At 43.2% G+C, this 15156-nt stretch overlaps 1 protein-coding gene across 1 annotated transcript in view; it reads right to left on the minus strand.

Annotated features, from left to right (window-relative positions):
* Positions 1-13800, minus strand: part of si:dkey-97m3.1 (fatty acyl-CoA reductase) — a 77605-nt gene extending 63805 nt beyond the window's left edge. Inside the window, exon 1 of the mRNA XM_021563887.2 lies at positions 13568-13800. Coding sequence (XP_021419562.2) covers positions 13568-13626 — 59 coding nt within the window. The 5' untranslated portion in view covers positions 13627-13800. The remainder of the gene's footprint in view (positions 1-13567) is intronic.
* Positions 13801-15156: the final 1356 nt, after the last annotated feature.

Genomic DNA, 15156 nt, shown 5'->3' on the forward strand with positions numbered 1-15156 from the left:
GAATGTCTCACTCTCACCTGAATGTCTCAATAATGTCTCACCTGCATGTGTCAAGAATGTCTCTCTCTCACCTGAATGTCTCAAGAACGTCTCACTCTCACCTGAATGTCTCAAGAATGTCTCACTCTCACCTGAATGTCTCAGGAATGTATGGCTCTCACCTGAATGTTTCAAGAATGTCTCACTCTCACCTGAATGTCTCAAGAATGTCTCACTCTCACCTGAATGTCTCACTCTCACCTGAATGTGTCAAGAATGTCTCACTCTCACCTGCATGTGTCAAGAATGTTTCTCTCTCACCTGAAAGTCTCACTCTCACCTGAATGTCTCAAGAATGTCTCACTCTCACCTGAATGTCTCAATAATGTATGGCTCTCACCTGAATGTCTCAAGAATGTCTCGCTCTCACCTGAATGTCTCAAGAATGTCTCACTCTCACCTGAATGTCTCACTCTCACCTGAATGTCTCAGGAATGTATTACTCTCACCTGAATGTCTCAAGAATGTATCACTCTCACTTGAATGTTTCAAGAATGTCTCACTCTCACCTGAATGTCTCAAGAATGTCTCACTCTCACCTGAATGTCTCACTCTCACCTGAATGTGTCAAGAATGTATTACTCTCACCTGAATGTCTCAAGAATGTCTCACTCTCACCTGAATGTCTCAAGAATGTCTCACTCTCACCTGAATGTCTCAAGAATGTATTACTGTCACCTGAATGTCTCACTCTCACCTGAATGTGTCAAGAATGTATTACTCTCACCTGAATGTCTCAAGAATGTCTCACTCTCACCTGAATGTCTCACTCTCACCTGAATGTGTCAGTTAAGCTTCCTTCCTCCCCCTTTCAAGACAGTCTGGGATTCAATCCGATTGCAGGTTATAGGCATTGCAGCTTTTAAAGGTTGTTCCCACGTTAGCTGAGACTGCATTCACTGCATATGTCGGCTCAATCTATCGTGGAATCTGTAAGGCTTCAGAGATAGCAGGCTGAATAGAGCTTGTACTGTGATTTCTCCCTTATCAAACACTGCAGAACACTAAAAACTTTTCAAACTTCCCTCTGGTTCCAGGAAAGGATTACTGCACACTATTACCCAAACATATTGGGAGGTGTGTGTGTGTGTGTGTGTCAGCTTGTAATTGTATGACAGAAAAGCCTCTGGGCTGGTAGACAGTTCTCATGCAATGTCAGGTCTAGGTTGTCCAGTCGTCTGTTAAATACATGTACACATACTGTAACAGACAGTTCTCATGCAATGTCAGGTCTAGGTTGTCCAGTCCTCTGTTAAATACATGTACATTACTGTATCGAGAAGCTGTGAGCAGTGTTAACCTGTAGCATACTGGCCTATAGCCATAAGTGGATATGACATCATTGCTGACATTTAAACCATCTCATAACTCACGCACGCACACACACACGCACGCACACACACACACACACACACGCACGCACGCGCACCAGCACACGCACGTTATTGGTCTCCTGGTCTTCTTTTCATTCTCTTAACCCATTTAACCCAGTCGAGAGATTGAAAATCAGTGCCTCTTCTCAAATCGAATCAAAGTCTATTTGTCACGTGCGCCGAATACAGTGAAATGCTTACAGGCCCTAACCAGCAGTGTCATTTCTAAGTAAAACAATACTAATAAAAAGGTATTAGTTGAACAATATAGGTAAGTAAATAAATAAAAACGACAATAAAAAGACAGTGAAAATAACAGTAGCGAGGCTACATACAGTTGAAGTCGGAAGTTTACATACATCAATCTTTATTTTAAGATGGTTAAATGTCAGAATAATAGTAGAGAGAATGATTTATTTCAGCATTTATTTCTTTCATCACATTCCCAGTGGGTCAGAAGTTTGCATACACTCAATTAGTATTTTGTAGCATTGCCTTTTAATTGTTTAACTTGGCTCAAACATGTTGGGTAGCTTTCCACAAGCTTCCCATAATAAGTTGGGTGAATTTTAACACATTCCTCCTGACAGAGCTGGTGTAACTGAGTCAGGTTTGTGGGCCTCCTTGCTCGCACTAGATTTGTCAGTTCTGCCCACAAATGTTCTATAGGATTGAGGTCAGGGCTTTGTGATGGCCACTCCAATACCTTGACTTTGTTGTCCTTAAGCCATTTTGTCACAACTTTGGAAGTATGCTTGGGGTCATTGTCCATTTGGAAGACCCATTTGCGACCAAGCTTCAACTTCCTGACTGATGTCTTGAGATGTTGCTTCAATATGTCCATATAATCTTCCTACCTCATGATGCCATCTATTTTGTGAAGTGCACCAGTCCCTCCTGCAGCAAAGCAACCCCACAACATGATGCTGCCACCATCATGTTTCACAGTTGGAATGGTATTCTTCGGCTTGCAAGCCTCCCCCTTTTTCCTCCAAACATAACGATGGTCATTATGGCCAAACAGTTCTATTTTTGTTTCATCAGACCAGAGGACATTTCTCCAAAAAGTATGATTTTTGTCCCCGTGTACAGATGTAAACCGTAGTCTGGCTTTTTTAATGCAGTTTTTGGAGCAGTGGCTTCTTCCATGCTGAGCGATATATTGCTGTCGATATAGGACTCGTTTTACAGTGGATACTTTTGTACCTGTTTCCTCCAGCATCTTCACAAGGTCCTTTGCTGTTGTTCTGGGATTGATTTTGCACCAAAGTATGTTCATCTCTAGGAGACAGAACGCGTCTCCATACTTGCGTACTATTGTTTGTACAGATGGACATTGTACCTTCAAGCGTTTGGAAATTGCTCCCAAGGATGAACCAGACTTGTCGAGGTCTACAATTTTTTTCTGAGGTCTTGGCTGATTCCTTTTGATTTTCCCATGATGTCCCAAAGAGGCGCTGAGTTTGAAGGTAGGCCTTGAAATACATCCACAGGTACACCTCCAATTGACTCAAATGATGTCAATTAGCCTATCAGAAGCTTCTAAAGCCATGACATCATTTTCTGGAATTTTCCAAGCTGTTTAAAGGCACAGTCAACTTGTATATGTAAACTTCTGACTCACTGGAATTGTGATACAGGTAATAAGTGAAATAATCTGTCTGTTGAAAAAATTACTTGTGCCATGCACAAAGTAGATGTCCTAACCGACTTGCCAAAACTATAGTTTGTTAATAAGAAATTTGTGGAGTGGTTGAAAAACAAGTTTTAATGACTCCAACATAAACTTCCGACTTCAACTGTACAGTAGCGAGGCTATAACAGTAGCGAGGCTATATACAGGCACAGGTTAGTCGAGCTGATTGAGGTAGTATGTGCACGTAGATATGGGTAAAGTGACTATGCATATACGACGAACAGAGAGTAGCAGTAGCGTAAAAGATGGGTTGGTGGGTGGTGGATGGCAGGACACAACGCAGATAGCCCGGGTAGCCAATGTGCGGGGGCACCGGTTGGTTGGGTTAATTGAGGTAGTATGTACATGAATGTATAGTTAAAGTGACTATGCATATATGATAAACAGAGAGAAGCAGTAGCGTAAAATAGTGAAGTATAATATGCAAATAGTCCGAGTAGCCATTTGATTACCTGTTCAGGAGTCTTATGGCTTGGGGGTAAAAACTGTTAAGAAGCCTTTTTGTCCTAGACTTGGCGCTCCGGTACCGCTTGCCATGCGGTAGTAGAGAGAACAGTCTATGACTGAGGTGGCTGGGATCTTTGACAATTTTTAGGGCCTTCCTCTGACACCGCCTGGTGGAGCGGTCCTTGATGGCAGACAGCTTAGCCCCAGTGATGTACTGGGCCGTACGCACTACCCTCTGTAGTGCCTTGCGGTCGGAGCAGTTGCCGTACCAGGCAGTGATGCAACCAGTGCTCTCGATGTTGCAGCTGTAGAAACTTTTGAGGATCTGAGGACCCATGACAAATCTTTTTAGTTTCCTGAGGAGGAATAGGCTTTGTCGTGCCCTCTTCACAACTGTCTTGGTGTGTTTGGACCATTCTCAATGATCTTTTATGATATTCTGTAAACAGAATACCCGTGTCCTTGTACGGGTCAGAAAATGTCAAACGCTACCCTGTTTTTTCCTAGTTCCCACAACACGGCTCTGGTCTGAAACAGCCAACAGGTCCACAGATATCAAAGGGAGGCAGGCAGTGTTGAATTTATATCCCTGCTTTGAGGCCATCAAATGAACTGTTAACAGTGTGTCAGGCACCTGGGCAGCTCCCCACCCCCGTCTCCCCTTCCCATCCAAAGGCCATTCATCCTTAGGGTCTGACAGGACCCCTCGTTGATCCCTTGCCTCCACTGCTCATAAATACAGTGACTGTGTACAATGGCCTTTAGTGCTGACACAGAGGAATCTGGGTCTCCCATGAGGGATGTGCGTCAGGTGGAAGAACAGCATTCCGTTTCCTTCCGTCTCATTTGTTCTCATTTCTTCACGGTATATTCTTCTTCTTCTTTTCTCTTTTATTCTGTCTATTTCTCTTGCTCTATTTAATTTAATGATCCTTCATTCTTTTGAACTCAAGACGAAATGTTTCCTTATAAGAGGGTCTTCAGACATACTAGACTTTTCACAAAAATACCCTCGTCTTATATACTGCAATGTAAACTTCCGAACTTGTCACGTCTCGACTGCTACCTCCAGAGGTAGGGCATGACACTCGCCCGAAAGTTGCCCTCCTCTAAGCTTTGCACACTCTTGGCATTATCTCAACCAGCTTCACCTGGAATGCTTTTCCAACAGTCTTGAATGAGTTCCCACATATGCTGAACACTTGTTGGCTGCTTTTCCTTCACTCTGCGGTCCAACTCATCCCAAACCATCTCAAGTTGGTTGAGGTGGGGGATTGTGGAGGCCAGGTCATTTGATGCAGCACTCCATCACTCTCCTTCTTGGTCAAATAGCCCTTACACAGCTTGGAGGTGTGTTTGGTAATTGTCCTGTTGAAAAACAAATGATAGTGGGACTAAGCCCAAACCAGATGGGATGGCGTATCGCTGCAGAATGCTGTGGTAGCCCTGCTGGTTAAGTGTGCCTTGAATTCTAAATAAATCACAGATAGTGTCACCAGCAAAGCACCCCTACACCATAACACCTCCTCTTCCATGCTTTACAGTGGGAAATAAGCATGCAGAGATCATCCATTCACCCACACCACGTCTCACAAAGACACAGCGATTGGAACCAAACATCTCCAATTTGGACTCCAGACCAAAGGACACATTTCCACAGTCTAATGTCCATTGCTTGTGTTTCTTGGCCCAAACAAGTCTCTTCTTCTTATTGGTGTCCTTTAGTAGTGGTTTCTTTGCAGCAATTCAACAACAAAGACCAGATTCACACAGTCTCCCCTGAACAGTTTATGTTGGGATGTCTGTTACTTGAACTCTGAAGCATTTTTCTGTGCTGCATTTTCTGAGGCTGGTAACTCTAATGAACTTATCCTCTGCAGCAGAGGTAACTCTGGGTCTTCCATTCCTGTGGCGGTCCTCATGAGAGACAGTTTCATCATAGCGCTTGATCATTTTTGCGACTGCACTTGAAAAAACTTTCAAAGTTCTTGAAATTTTCCATATTGACTGACCTTCATGTCTTAAAGTAATGATGGACTATCGTTTCTCTTTGCTTATTTGAGCTGTTCTTGCCATAATATGGACTTGGTCTTTTACCAAATAGGACTATCTTCTGTATACCATCCTTACCTTGTCACAACACAAGTGATAGCTCAAACGCATTAAGAATGAAATAAATTCCACAAATGAACTTTTAGGAAGGCACACCTGTTAAATGAAATGCATTTCAGGTGACTACCCCATGAAGCTGGTTGAGAGAATGCCAAGAGTGTGCAAAGCTGTCATCAAGGCAAAGGGTGGCTATTTGAAGAATCTCAAATGTTAAATATATTTTGATTTGTTTAACACTTTATTGGTTACTACATGATTCCATATGTGTTATTTCATAGTTTTGATGTCTTCACTATTATTCAACAATGCAGAAAACAGTAAAATATAAAGAAAAACCCTTGAATGAGTAGGTGTTCTACAACTTTTGACGACTGGTAGTGTACATTCTGAAATTGTCACCGTAGTTTTACATCTCAGTTGTTTTTATTTTTGCTTGACTGCACTGCGCCAACGAGGTCCAGGCAAGAAGCAACTCCGTTTTCAGTCGCAATTTGCTTTTACCTCATATAATGACTTCCATGATATTGATACAATGAAGCCTGGTTTGTTTTAAGATAACTCTAATATGGTAGCTAGTGTAAACCTAAGAACGCCCCTCTAACCATAGTTAAGCAAAATGTCAGCATTCAGCTACAGCCATCATGTTTATGTGAGAATTAAGAAATTATATTTTTTAGCTAGCTAGCTTGCTAGCTAATGTTACCTAGCCGTGTAGCCTAGCTACACAGCTGTGTCATTTTATTTGTCACATGCGCCAAATACAACTTGTTTAGACTTTACTGTGAAATGCTTGCAAGAGGAGTAAAATAAAATACACAAGAGGAGTAAACGCAAGAGGAGTAAAATAAAATACACAAGAATTAAGCTATATACAGGTAGTAGCAGTACCAGATCAATGTGGAGCTATATACAGGGAGTACCAGTACCAGATTAATTTGGAGCTATATACAGGGAGTACCAGTACCAGATCAATGTGCAGAGGCACAAGGAATTTGAAGTGGGGTAAAGTGACTACTGTAGGCATCAAGATAGATAATAATAAGGTATTAGAGGTAGATATGTACATGAAGGCAGGGTAAAGTGACTAGGCATCAGGATAGATAATAATGAGGTAGATATGTACATGAAGGCAGGGTAAAGTGACTAGGCATCAGGATAGATACAGTAATAATAAAGTATTTGAGGTAGATATGTACATGAAGGCAGGGTAAAGTAACTAGGCATCAGGATAGATAATAATAAGCTATTTGAGGTAGATATGTACATGAAGGCAGGGTAAAGTGACTAGGCATCAGGATAGATAATAATAAGCTATTTGAGGTAGATATGTACATGAAGGCAGGGTAAAGTGACTAGGCATCAGGATAGATAATAAGAGTAAAATAAAGAACAGAGTAGCAGCAGTAAATTATGAGTCTAAAAGTGTATGAATGTGCGTGTGTGTAATGTGTATTTATGTGTGCTTGCGTTGTGTTGGTATGCGTGTTTGTGTTGTGTGTGTGTGTTTGTAGTGTATGTGAATGTGTGTGGGTTTTGTGTGGGAGTGTCAATGTAGTGTGAGTGAGTGAGTGAGTGAGTGAGTGAGTGAGTGAGTGTGTGAGTGAGTGAGTGAGTATATGGTGTGCACATATAGTCTAGTGAGTGTACATAGGGTCAGTGCAAGATAGAGAGTGCAGATAGTTTGGGTACCATTAATTGAATATTTAGCAGTCCGGACATTTAGCAGTCTTATGGCTTAGGGATAGAAGCTGTCTCAAAGCCTGTTGGTCCCTGAGCCGATGCTCCAGTACCGTTTGCCAGACAGAAGGGAGAGTGAACAGTCTATGGCTTGGGTGGCTGGAGTCTTTGGGAATTGTTCAGGCCTTCCTCTGACACAACCTGATATAGAGGTCCTGGATGGCAAGGAGCTTGGCCCTAGTGAGGTACTGTGCTGTCCGCACCACCCTCTGTAGTGCTTTGCGGTCAAGAGCAGCGCATCTCACCAAGCAGTGATGCAGCCAGTCAAGATGCTCTCAATGGTGCAGCTGGATAACTTTTTGAGGATCCAAGGGCCCATGCCAAATCTTTTCAGCTTCCCGATGGAGAAGAGGTGCTGCCATGCCCTCTTCACAAATGTGCGGGTGTGTGGACCATGTCCTTAGTGATGTGGACGCCAAGGAACTTGAAGCTCTCGACCCATTCCACAACAGCCACGTCGATGTGGATGGGGGCGTGCTCTCCCCTCTTTCTCCTATAATCCAAGATCAGCTCCTTCGTCTTACTGACGTTGAGGGAGAGGTTATCGTTCTGGCACCACACTGCTAAGTCACTGGCCTCCTCCCTATAGGCTGACTCATCGGCGTCTGTGATCAGGCCTACCACTGTTGTGTCGTCAGCCAACTTGATGATGGTGTTGGAGTTGTGCATGGCCACGCAGTCGTGGGCGAACAGGGAGCACAGGAGGGAACTAAGCACACACCCCTGAGGAGCCCCTGTGTTGAGGGTCAGCGTGGAGGAGGTGTTGTTGCCTACCGTCGTCTCCTGGGGCCGGTCTGTCAGGACGTTTAGGATCTAGTTGCATAGGGAGGGGTTCAGTTCAAGGGTCCCTACCTGGTGATGTGGTTGGATGGGACTATGGTGTTGAACACTGAGCTGTAGTCTATGAGCAGAATTCTCACATGGTTATTTCTCCTTTTGTTCAGGTGGGAGAGGGCAGTGTGAAATGCAATTGAAATTGTGTCATCTGTAGATCTGTTGGGGTGGTATGCAAATTTAAAGACACTGTATAACATTACTGTATTTTTATATTTGTATGGGAGGGTAAACATCAATTAATGATATGCTAATGCTACTTGATCATGAAGCATGTTGTTAGTTAGCTAGCTAGCAGGAGTTAGCTGTGTATTGTCAGCTAATTTGTGTACGAGAAAATGAACCCTTTTAATTATAGAGCTGGAAATTGCCAGGGACCTCACGAGATAATATTATCGATTTTCACGATTCTATATGTCTTGCGATTCAATACTGTGATTATTGTGACTACGTGTTTCAAACATATTGCTCACCATATGTCTGCTGCAGAGGGACAAGAGAGAGCCATGAGAAAACTAATTGGCTGTAAGGACAGACGCTGGGAGAGGAGAAGCAATTACAGGGAGTGAACATTTAATAAACAACGGACATGAAACAGAACACGGACAGTGTCTGGACAGGGGAAACAAAACGACATTAATGCTGACATGGGGAACATGGGAGTCGGATGAGCCGGCTGAGGCGTGGAAGCCCGACGAGTCGAGGAAGCCTGACGAGCCGGCTGAGGTATGACGTGGGCTGGACAGGGGAAACAAAATGACATTAATGTTGACACAGGGAACAAACTGAGGAACAGACAGATATATAAGGGGCAATCAACAAAGTGAAGGAGTCCAGGTGAGTCCAATATTGCACTGTAATGATGGTGACAGGTGTGCGTAATGATGGACAGCCTGGCGGAGGGGAAGCGGGAGCAAGCGTGACATTGACTCCCTATTTAAAAAGAAGATGTAGAGAAAGCTATGAAGGAAAAAATACTGGAGTTTTGATGCAGGTACAACTATACAATACGATATATCGTAAAAAATATTATATTCCTGTAACAGTATCGATTTTTTCCCCCCATCATTATTTAATTGTCTGCAAATGCTTGTGGATTGTTGCATTACTCAAGAGTGTGGTATGGTTTGGTTGCATTATTCAATACTGAAATATGTTTTAATAGAAAAGTTGTTTGGATTATTAAATAGTTTTTGCATAATTAGTGGCTACTTATTTACGATCAATTTGAGCTGCAGACCAAGAATGTAGGATTGCCAGACAACGAAAGGTAAGGCAAGGATGTAGTGTGAATTGAAAAGTAGAAATCTCTTTGGCCACTCTGCTCCTCAGACTCTCCTTCAGCTCTCGTAGTGGGAATAGGGCCATATTTAACAGTGTATGTTTAGTGTTACTCACATCCTGCTGTGCCAAGTCCCTCATTGACAGGATTAGCATCTCCACTGGCACTGAGTGTAACCGATGTGAAATGGCTGGCTAGTTAGCGGCGGTGTGCGTTAATAGCGTTTCAATCGGTGACGTCACTCGCTTTGAGACCTTGAAGCAGTAGTTCCCCTTGCTCTGCAAGGGCCGTGGCTTTTGTGGAGCGATGGGTAACGATGCTTCGTGGGTGACTGTTGTTGATGTGTGCAGAGGGTCCCTGATTCGCGCCCGGGTCGGGGCGAGGGGACAGACTAAAGTTATACTGTTACATTGATGCTGTTGACCCGGATCACTGGTTGCTGCGGAAAAGGAGGAGGTCAAAAGTGAGTGTAACGGATGTGAAATGGCTAGCTAGTTAGTGGTAGTTTGCGCTAATAGCGTTTTAATCGGTGACTTCACTCGCTTTGAGATCTTGAAGTAGTGGTTCCCCTTGCTCTGCAAGGCTTTTGTGGAGCGATGGGTAACGATGCTTCGAGGGTGACTGTTGATATGTGCAGAGGGTCCCTGGTTCGAGCCCAGGTTGGGGCGAGGAGAGCGACGGAAGCTATACTATTACATGAACACACAAATCACACAAAACCAAAAACACAGAACAAAATCAGCCAGTTAAATAGATTACATGGTCACACTAATTATGGTACGGTATTGGAACAGAAGCAAAGTTGAAGTAATGGTATCACAGATATGCCTCTAATAAGTTAACTAAAGCAGTAATAAACATTAAATCCTACAAAGCAAGTAGTCAAAGCAAAGTTTCCTTTCCCATTGTTTCAGTCTAATGGGTTTGTATTGTCTAGGGGTGAAGTGCATCATCAAGTCCCATTAACATGGCTCCTGTGCCTGACCTCTTCAACCCATCACAGGAAACACATCAGACTACACTTCTCCTTACCTATGCATTTTCCTACATTATTCATTCCCTTCATAGACAATCCCAACAGCATGCAGGTCCTTGCATTCAACATATGAGACTGTTAAAGTTTGAGGTCTACCTTTTCTTCAGCACTTTTTTAGTGGGGTCCTTAAAAGTAGCAATAAGCAGTTCAAATAACAACAAAGCGTCTCCCCACCACTGTGTGGGTAAAAAGCAGGGGATAGGGCTGGAGCAATGGGACCACTCTCAAATTCAAAGACAGAGCTATGGATGTAAGGACTGACCATGTTTTAACCATGTTTTTTAAGATAAACAGTGTTCGTTTACATTTACTTTGTTCACAAATATTGGAGTAAACAGGCAGGGTAGCCTAGTGGTTAGAGCATTGGACTAGTAACCGCAAAGGTTGCAAGTTCAAATCCCCAAGCTGACAAGGTACAAAATCTGTCGTTCTGCCCCTGAACAGGCAGTTAACCCACTGTTCCTAGGCCGTCATTGAAAATAAGAATTTGTTCTTAACTGACTTGCCTAGTAAAATAAAGGTAAAAAATAAAATCTGATGGGTTACGACAGTTGAACTAAGCTCAATGGATACATATCATTTAATGTATAACTCCAAAAATGGATGTAGCAACTGCTAACTGCTCCTTTAAGCATCTGTATGAGGAGGTTATTTACGGTTACACAGCTGAGGAGTTCATGTAGTGGAATATCTCTGATTCTCAACAGGTGTGTTTTTCTTTTAACCCTTAGGTCCAGAGCACCTGCAGCACACCCTACAGTTACAGCGTGCCACATCACACGAGCTTTAACCCACAAAACATCCATCCACCCACAAGCATCCTGATGTGTTTGCATAACACAAAGCCTCTTTGACAAAAACCCCTGCAGGTCTCCTGACTGAACCTACTGGTCCTGACAGATTCAAACCTGCTCTACAAATAGATGCTTCTAGAAGTGCTTTTGGGGCTGTTGCAGAACTCATCCACCCCAAACTTCTACTTCTGGAAATTAACACGAGTTGAAAGGAGGACGGGACTTATCTAAGTGGGGAGGAAAGACTCAACCAGGAACGGATGATGATGCCCACAGCCACTGAGTTCACCCATGATGCATCTGTGATGTGTATGCCACCCTGTTCTCTGTGGGCAATGGGCAAGAGCATGGTGGCAAAGAGTGCCAGGAGAATAAAACACACTTTGGCACAGAGAGAGAAAGCACAGCGGCTGTTTAAAGGAGGGGGGAGTGAGAGAGCGAGAGACAAAGAGAGAGAGAGAGAGACAGACAGAGAGAGAGCGAGAGAGACAGAGAGAGAGGAAGTGAGTAAGAGAGAATAAGCTGTCTGATTCTGCCTATCCATACTAAGAAATAAGAGAGGGAGAGGCAGGAGGAGAGAGGAGAGGAGAGAGTGAAATGGAGAAGCATGGCTCAGAGACAGTAAAGAAGAGAGAAAGAGAGAGAGAGTGCAGTGAGCACAAAGGAATGGAGAGGGTATGCCCCTGGAAATTGAGGGTGTAATTTAGAACTCCTTAATGCTCAGTCAAGAGGGTCAACGGTCATCTCTAGCGTAATGTTCTCAGTAAATTGCATTACTACGTACCTTACTGGAATGAGTGTACAAGAATGTAGCGCTGCTTTTACATGGACTTTTACGAGGGGAATGAAGTGTCAATGTGTACTCTGTCAGGTGCTACACCATGCACATATTCATACACATAACTACTTGGCTGTGAACAAGAGCAGATCATCACTGAGGTCTCCTAACAGAACAAAAAGTAAATATAGGCCAGTGCCAGTCTCTGAGGATAATTCAACCTATCTGTGACATCTATGTTCAGAAGCCACCACAAGACATTAGCTTTCCTACGTTTTCTTTGTTTTTTAAACTGATGACAAGTGACATAACGTGACAAGCTATTTTCTCACACCACATACCTCTGGACCCCAACACCTGGCTCAAAGCCACTGGCATATATGGTGACTGCAGAGGTCAATTTGGCTCTCACTCTCCTTCTCCTCACCTCTGCAGTGTTGTATAAGGTCAACAGGGATTCTCACACATTTAAAAGTTAGGAGCCCATCAAGGTGCAAATATAGGCTTATGGTCTGGGGTCAGCCACCTCAGATATGTTGTAAAGGACTATATGAACTCAAATTCAAATCTGACGACTGGAAGACCCACATAATACAGTGGTGGATACTAGCTAATTCGAATGGCCAATGATAGCAAAGGACACACACATTGTCAACATTACCTACAACATGGTTTCCTGTTCATTTGAGGTATTTTAATTCGAAATCAATTCTAAGGCAGTTACACAACATAGATAACAATACTGTCAGAACACATCTCTCTCTCCCCCAATCATTTATGAACCTTGTTGCTCAATATAGAGAACCCGCGCTTCACTTTCAGCGCGCAGAGAGAGCACTCGCCGACCTCTGATTACTCAATGAGCGCCAGCGCTGATTCCCCATGAGAAAGCGCAGCACAATAAACCAATATGACAGTTCTATCGGAGTCATTTTCCCGGCTTTACCGCCTCCTTTTATTCTGAAGCATTTATCTAGCTGATTTGTTCAGTTATTTTGGGCTATTGTAAGCTAGTTTATGTGGGCCTACAAGGAACAATATTTACGCACGCAGAAATATTCTGAGGATTTACATTACAGAAAGCTATGCAAGGTACTGAATATACTGTAGAGACTGGACTGGACTGAGTGGCCGCTGGTAGAATCGGGCACTGTAGCTCGCGCGTACTCACTCAATCATGTTAAGACATTAATGAAAGCAATCACAGTATGGCTAGGCCAAATTAAATGTTCGCCAAATTAAATGTTCATCATAGCAAGCTAGTGTGCATGTTTGTAAACAAACAGAAGGCGTCAAATGGGCACGCTTTCTACATTCCCATCCCAGACAAATCTGACTGGGGAATGAGAGATGCTTCAGTCCTTCACTCCAGCACCTTCTTATACATTTACACCAAAACGGGATTTGAAGAATTTAAAAACGAGTAAAAGCAATCTTACCTTGGATAGGATATCCTTGTATGTGTTGGCTGTAGGTTTGCGACCCAGAACCGAAACATGCGCTTTCAACTTGAGAATGCAGATCTTGCTGCCTGCTCCTTCGAAACGTCTCGTTGTGGAATTTTCACTGTCCTAGACCGTGCCAGCCGGCCACTCTCATGTCTCCCCACTGAATACAGAGGAGGAACGTGGTTGTTGATGATATGGGATGAGAGAAACCGGAGGGCGTGTTCCAGACAGACAGACATAGATGCACATTTTCTCAGCTACGGAAACCGTTGTGTTCTGTTATTTTGGTTCACCTGAGACGGCCCCTTTCCTGGTGCCATCCTTAGTTTTTTTGAGGATGTTCAGCAACAAAATCAAGGCTTTAACACAGGCCACTGTATAACCAAACACATTGGTTGTGAACGGAATTGTATGGATATTGGATACAGGTAACAAACAACCAACCACAGGTGATAGGTTTTCTTCTGCAAGTACCAGCCCACATCTAAGGAAGCTCACACATCTCCATCATGTCAAGAAGACATGTTCTCCAATTACTGAATGGACACTTCATGATAGAACATGATAAGTTGTCATTTAGTACTTAAAGGTGCTACACAGGATTCATTTTTCCTTTTGCATTGTAATTTCACAAAACATTCATTATATATCTGCAGCAATAGTGGAATGATTGTGTTTCACAGTGTTGTGATTGGCTGTGATATTCGCCTACTGATTTCTCCTGCCAAAGCTGCATCTGTCAAAATGGGAAAGCCAGAGCTTCCTGCTGTCAAAATGGGAAAGCCGTTCTGACTTTGGGGCTGTGTTATCTAGTGGAAATAGTTCTGTCACTTCCTGGTTGCTAAAATTCTACACTGTTCGCTCAATTTCAGTTTATGTGAGAAAACAAGCACTGAATAGTGTAAGGAAACTAAATTGCTGTGAAATATCTTGCAATTCGCTTAGCATTAGCCTGCATTCAAAACAAATCCCATGTGTATCATCTTCAAGGTTGCCAAGGAGCAAGCCTCCATCCACCTGACTCCACCCATTCCAACAGGGACTTTCATTCGTTGTAGGGCAGTGATTTGAACCACAATTCAGGGCAGGGCAGTGATTTGAACCACCATTCAGGGCAGGGCAGTGATTTGAACCACCATTCAGGGCAGGGCAGTGATTTGAACCACCATTCAGGGCAGGGCAGTGATTTGCTCTATGAAAAGAAAGTTATGAACACATGAGTTGAGAGCCGTGTACAGTAGGCTATATCACTTGAACTATTCACAGGGAAAGTCTACCTAAGGCCATTCCCTCTGCTTTTCAACACAAGATTTTATCCCTAAAATAACAAAAACGTAAAAAGATGAGAAGAGATAAGAAAGACTCTCTCTCTCCTCAGAAGAAACTGAGGAGTAGAAGCTACACTACATGACCAAAAGTATGTGGACACCTGCTAGTCAAACATCTAATTCCAATATCATGGGCATATGGAGTTGGTACCCCCTTTGCTGCTATAACAGCGTCCACTCTTCTGGGAAGGTTTTCCACTAGATGTTGGAACATTGCTGTGGGGACTTGCTTCCATTCAGCCATGAGCATTA

Source organism: Oncorhynchus mykiss, chromosome 15, assembly GCF_013265735.2.
Source record: "Oncorhynchus mykiss isolate Arlee chromosome 15, USDA_OmykA_1.1, whole genome shotgun sequence".
Classification (NCBI taxonomy): domain Eukaryota; kingdom Metazoa; phylum Chordata; class Actinopteri; order Salmoniformes; family Salmonidae; genus Oncorhynchus; species Oncorhynchus mykiss.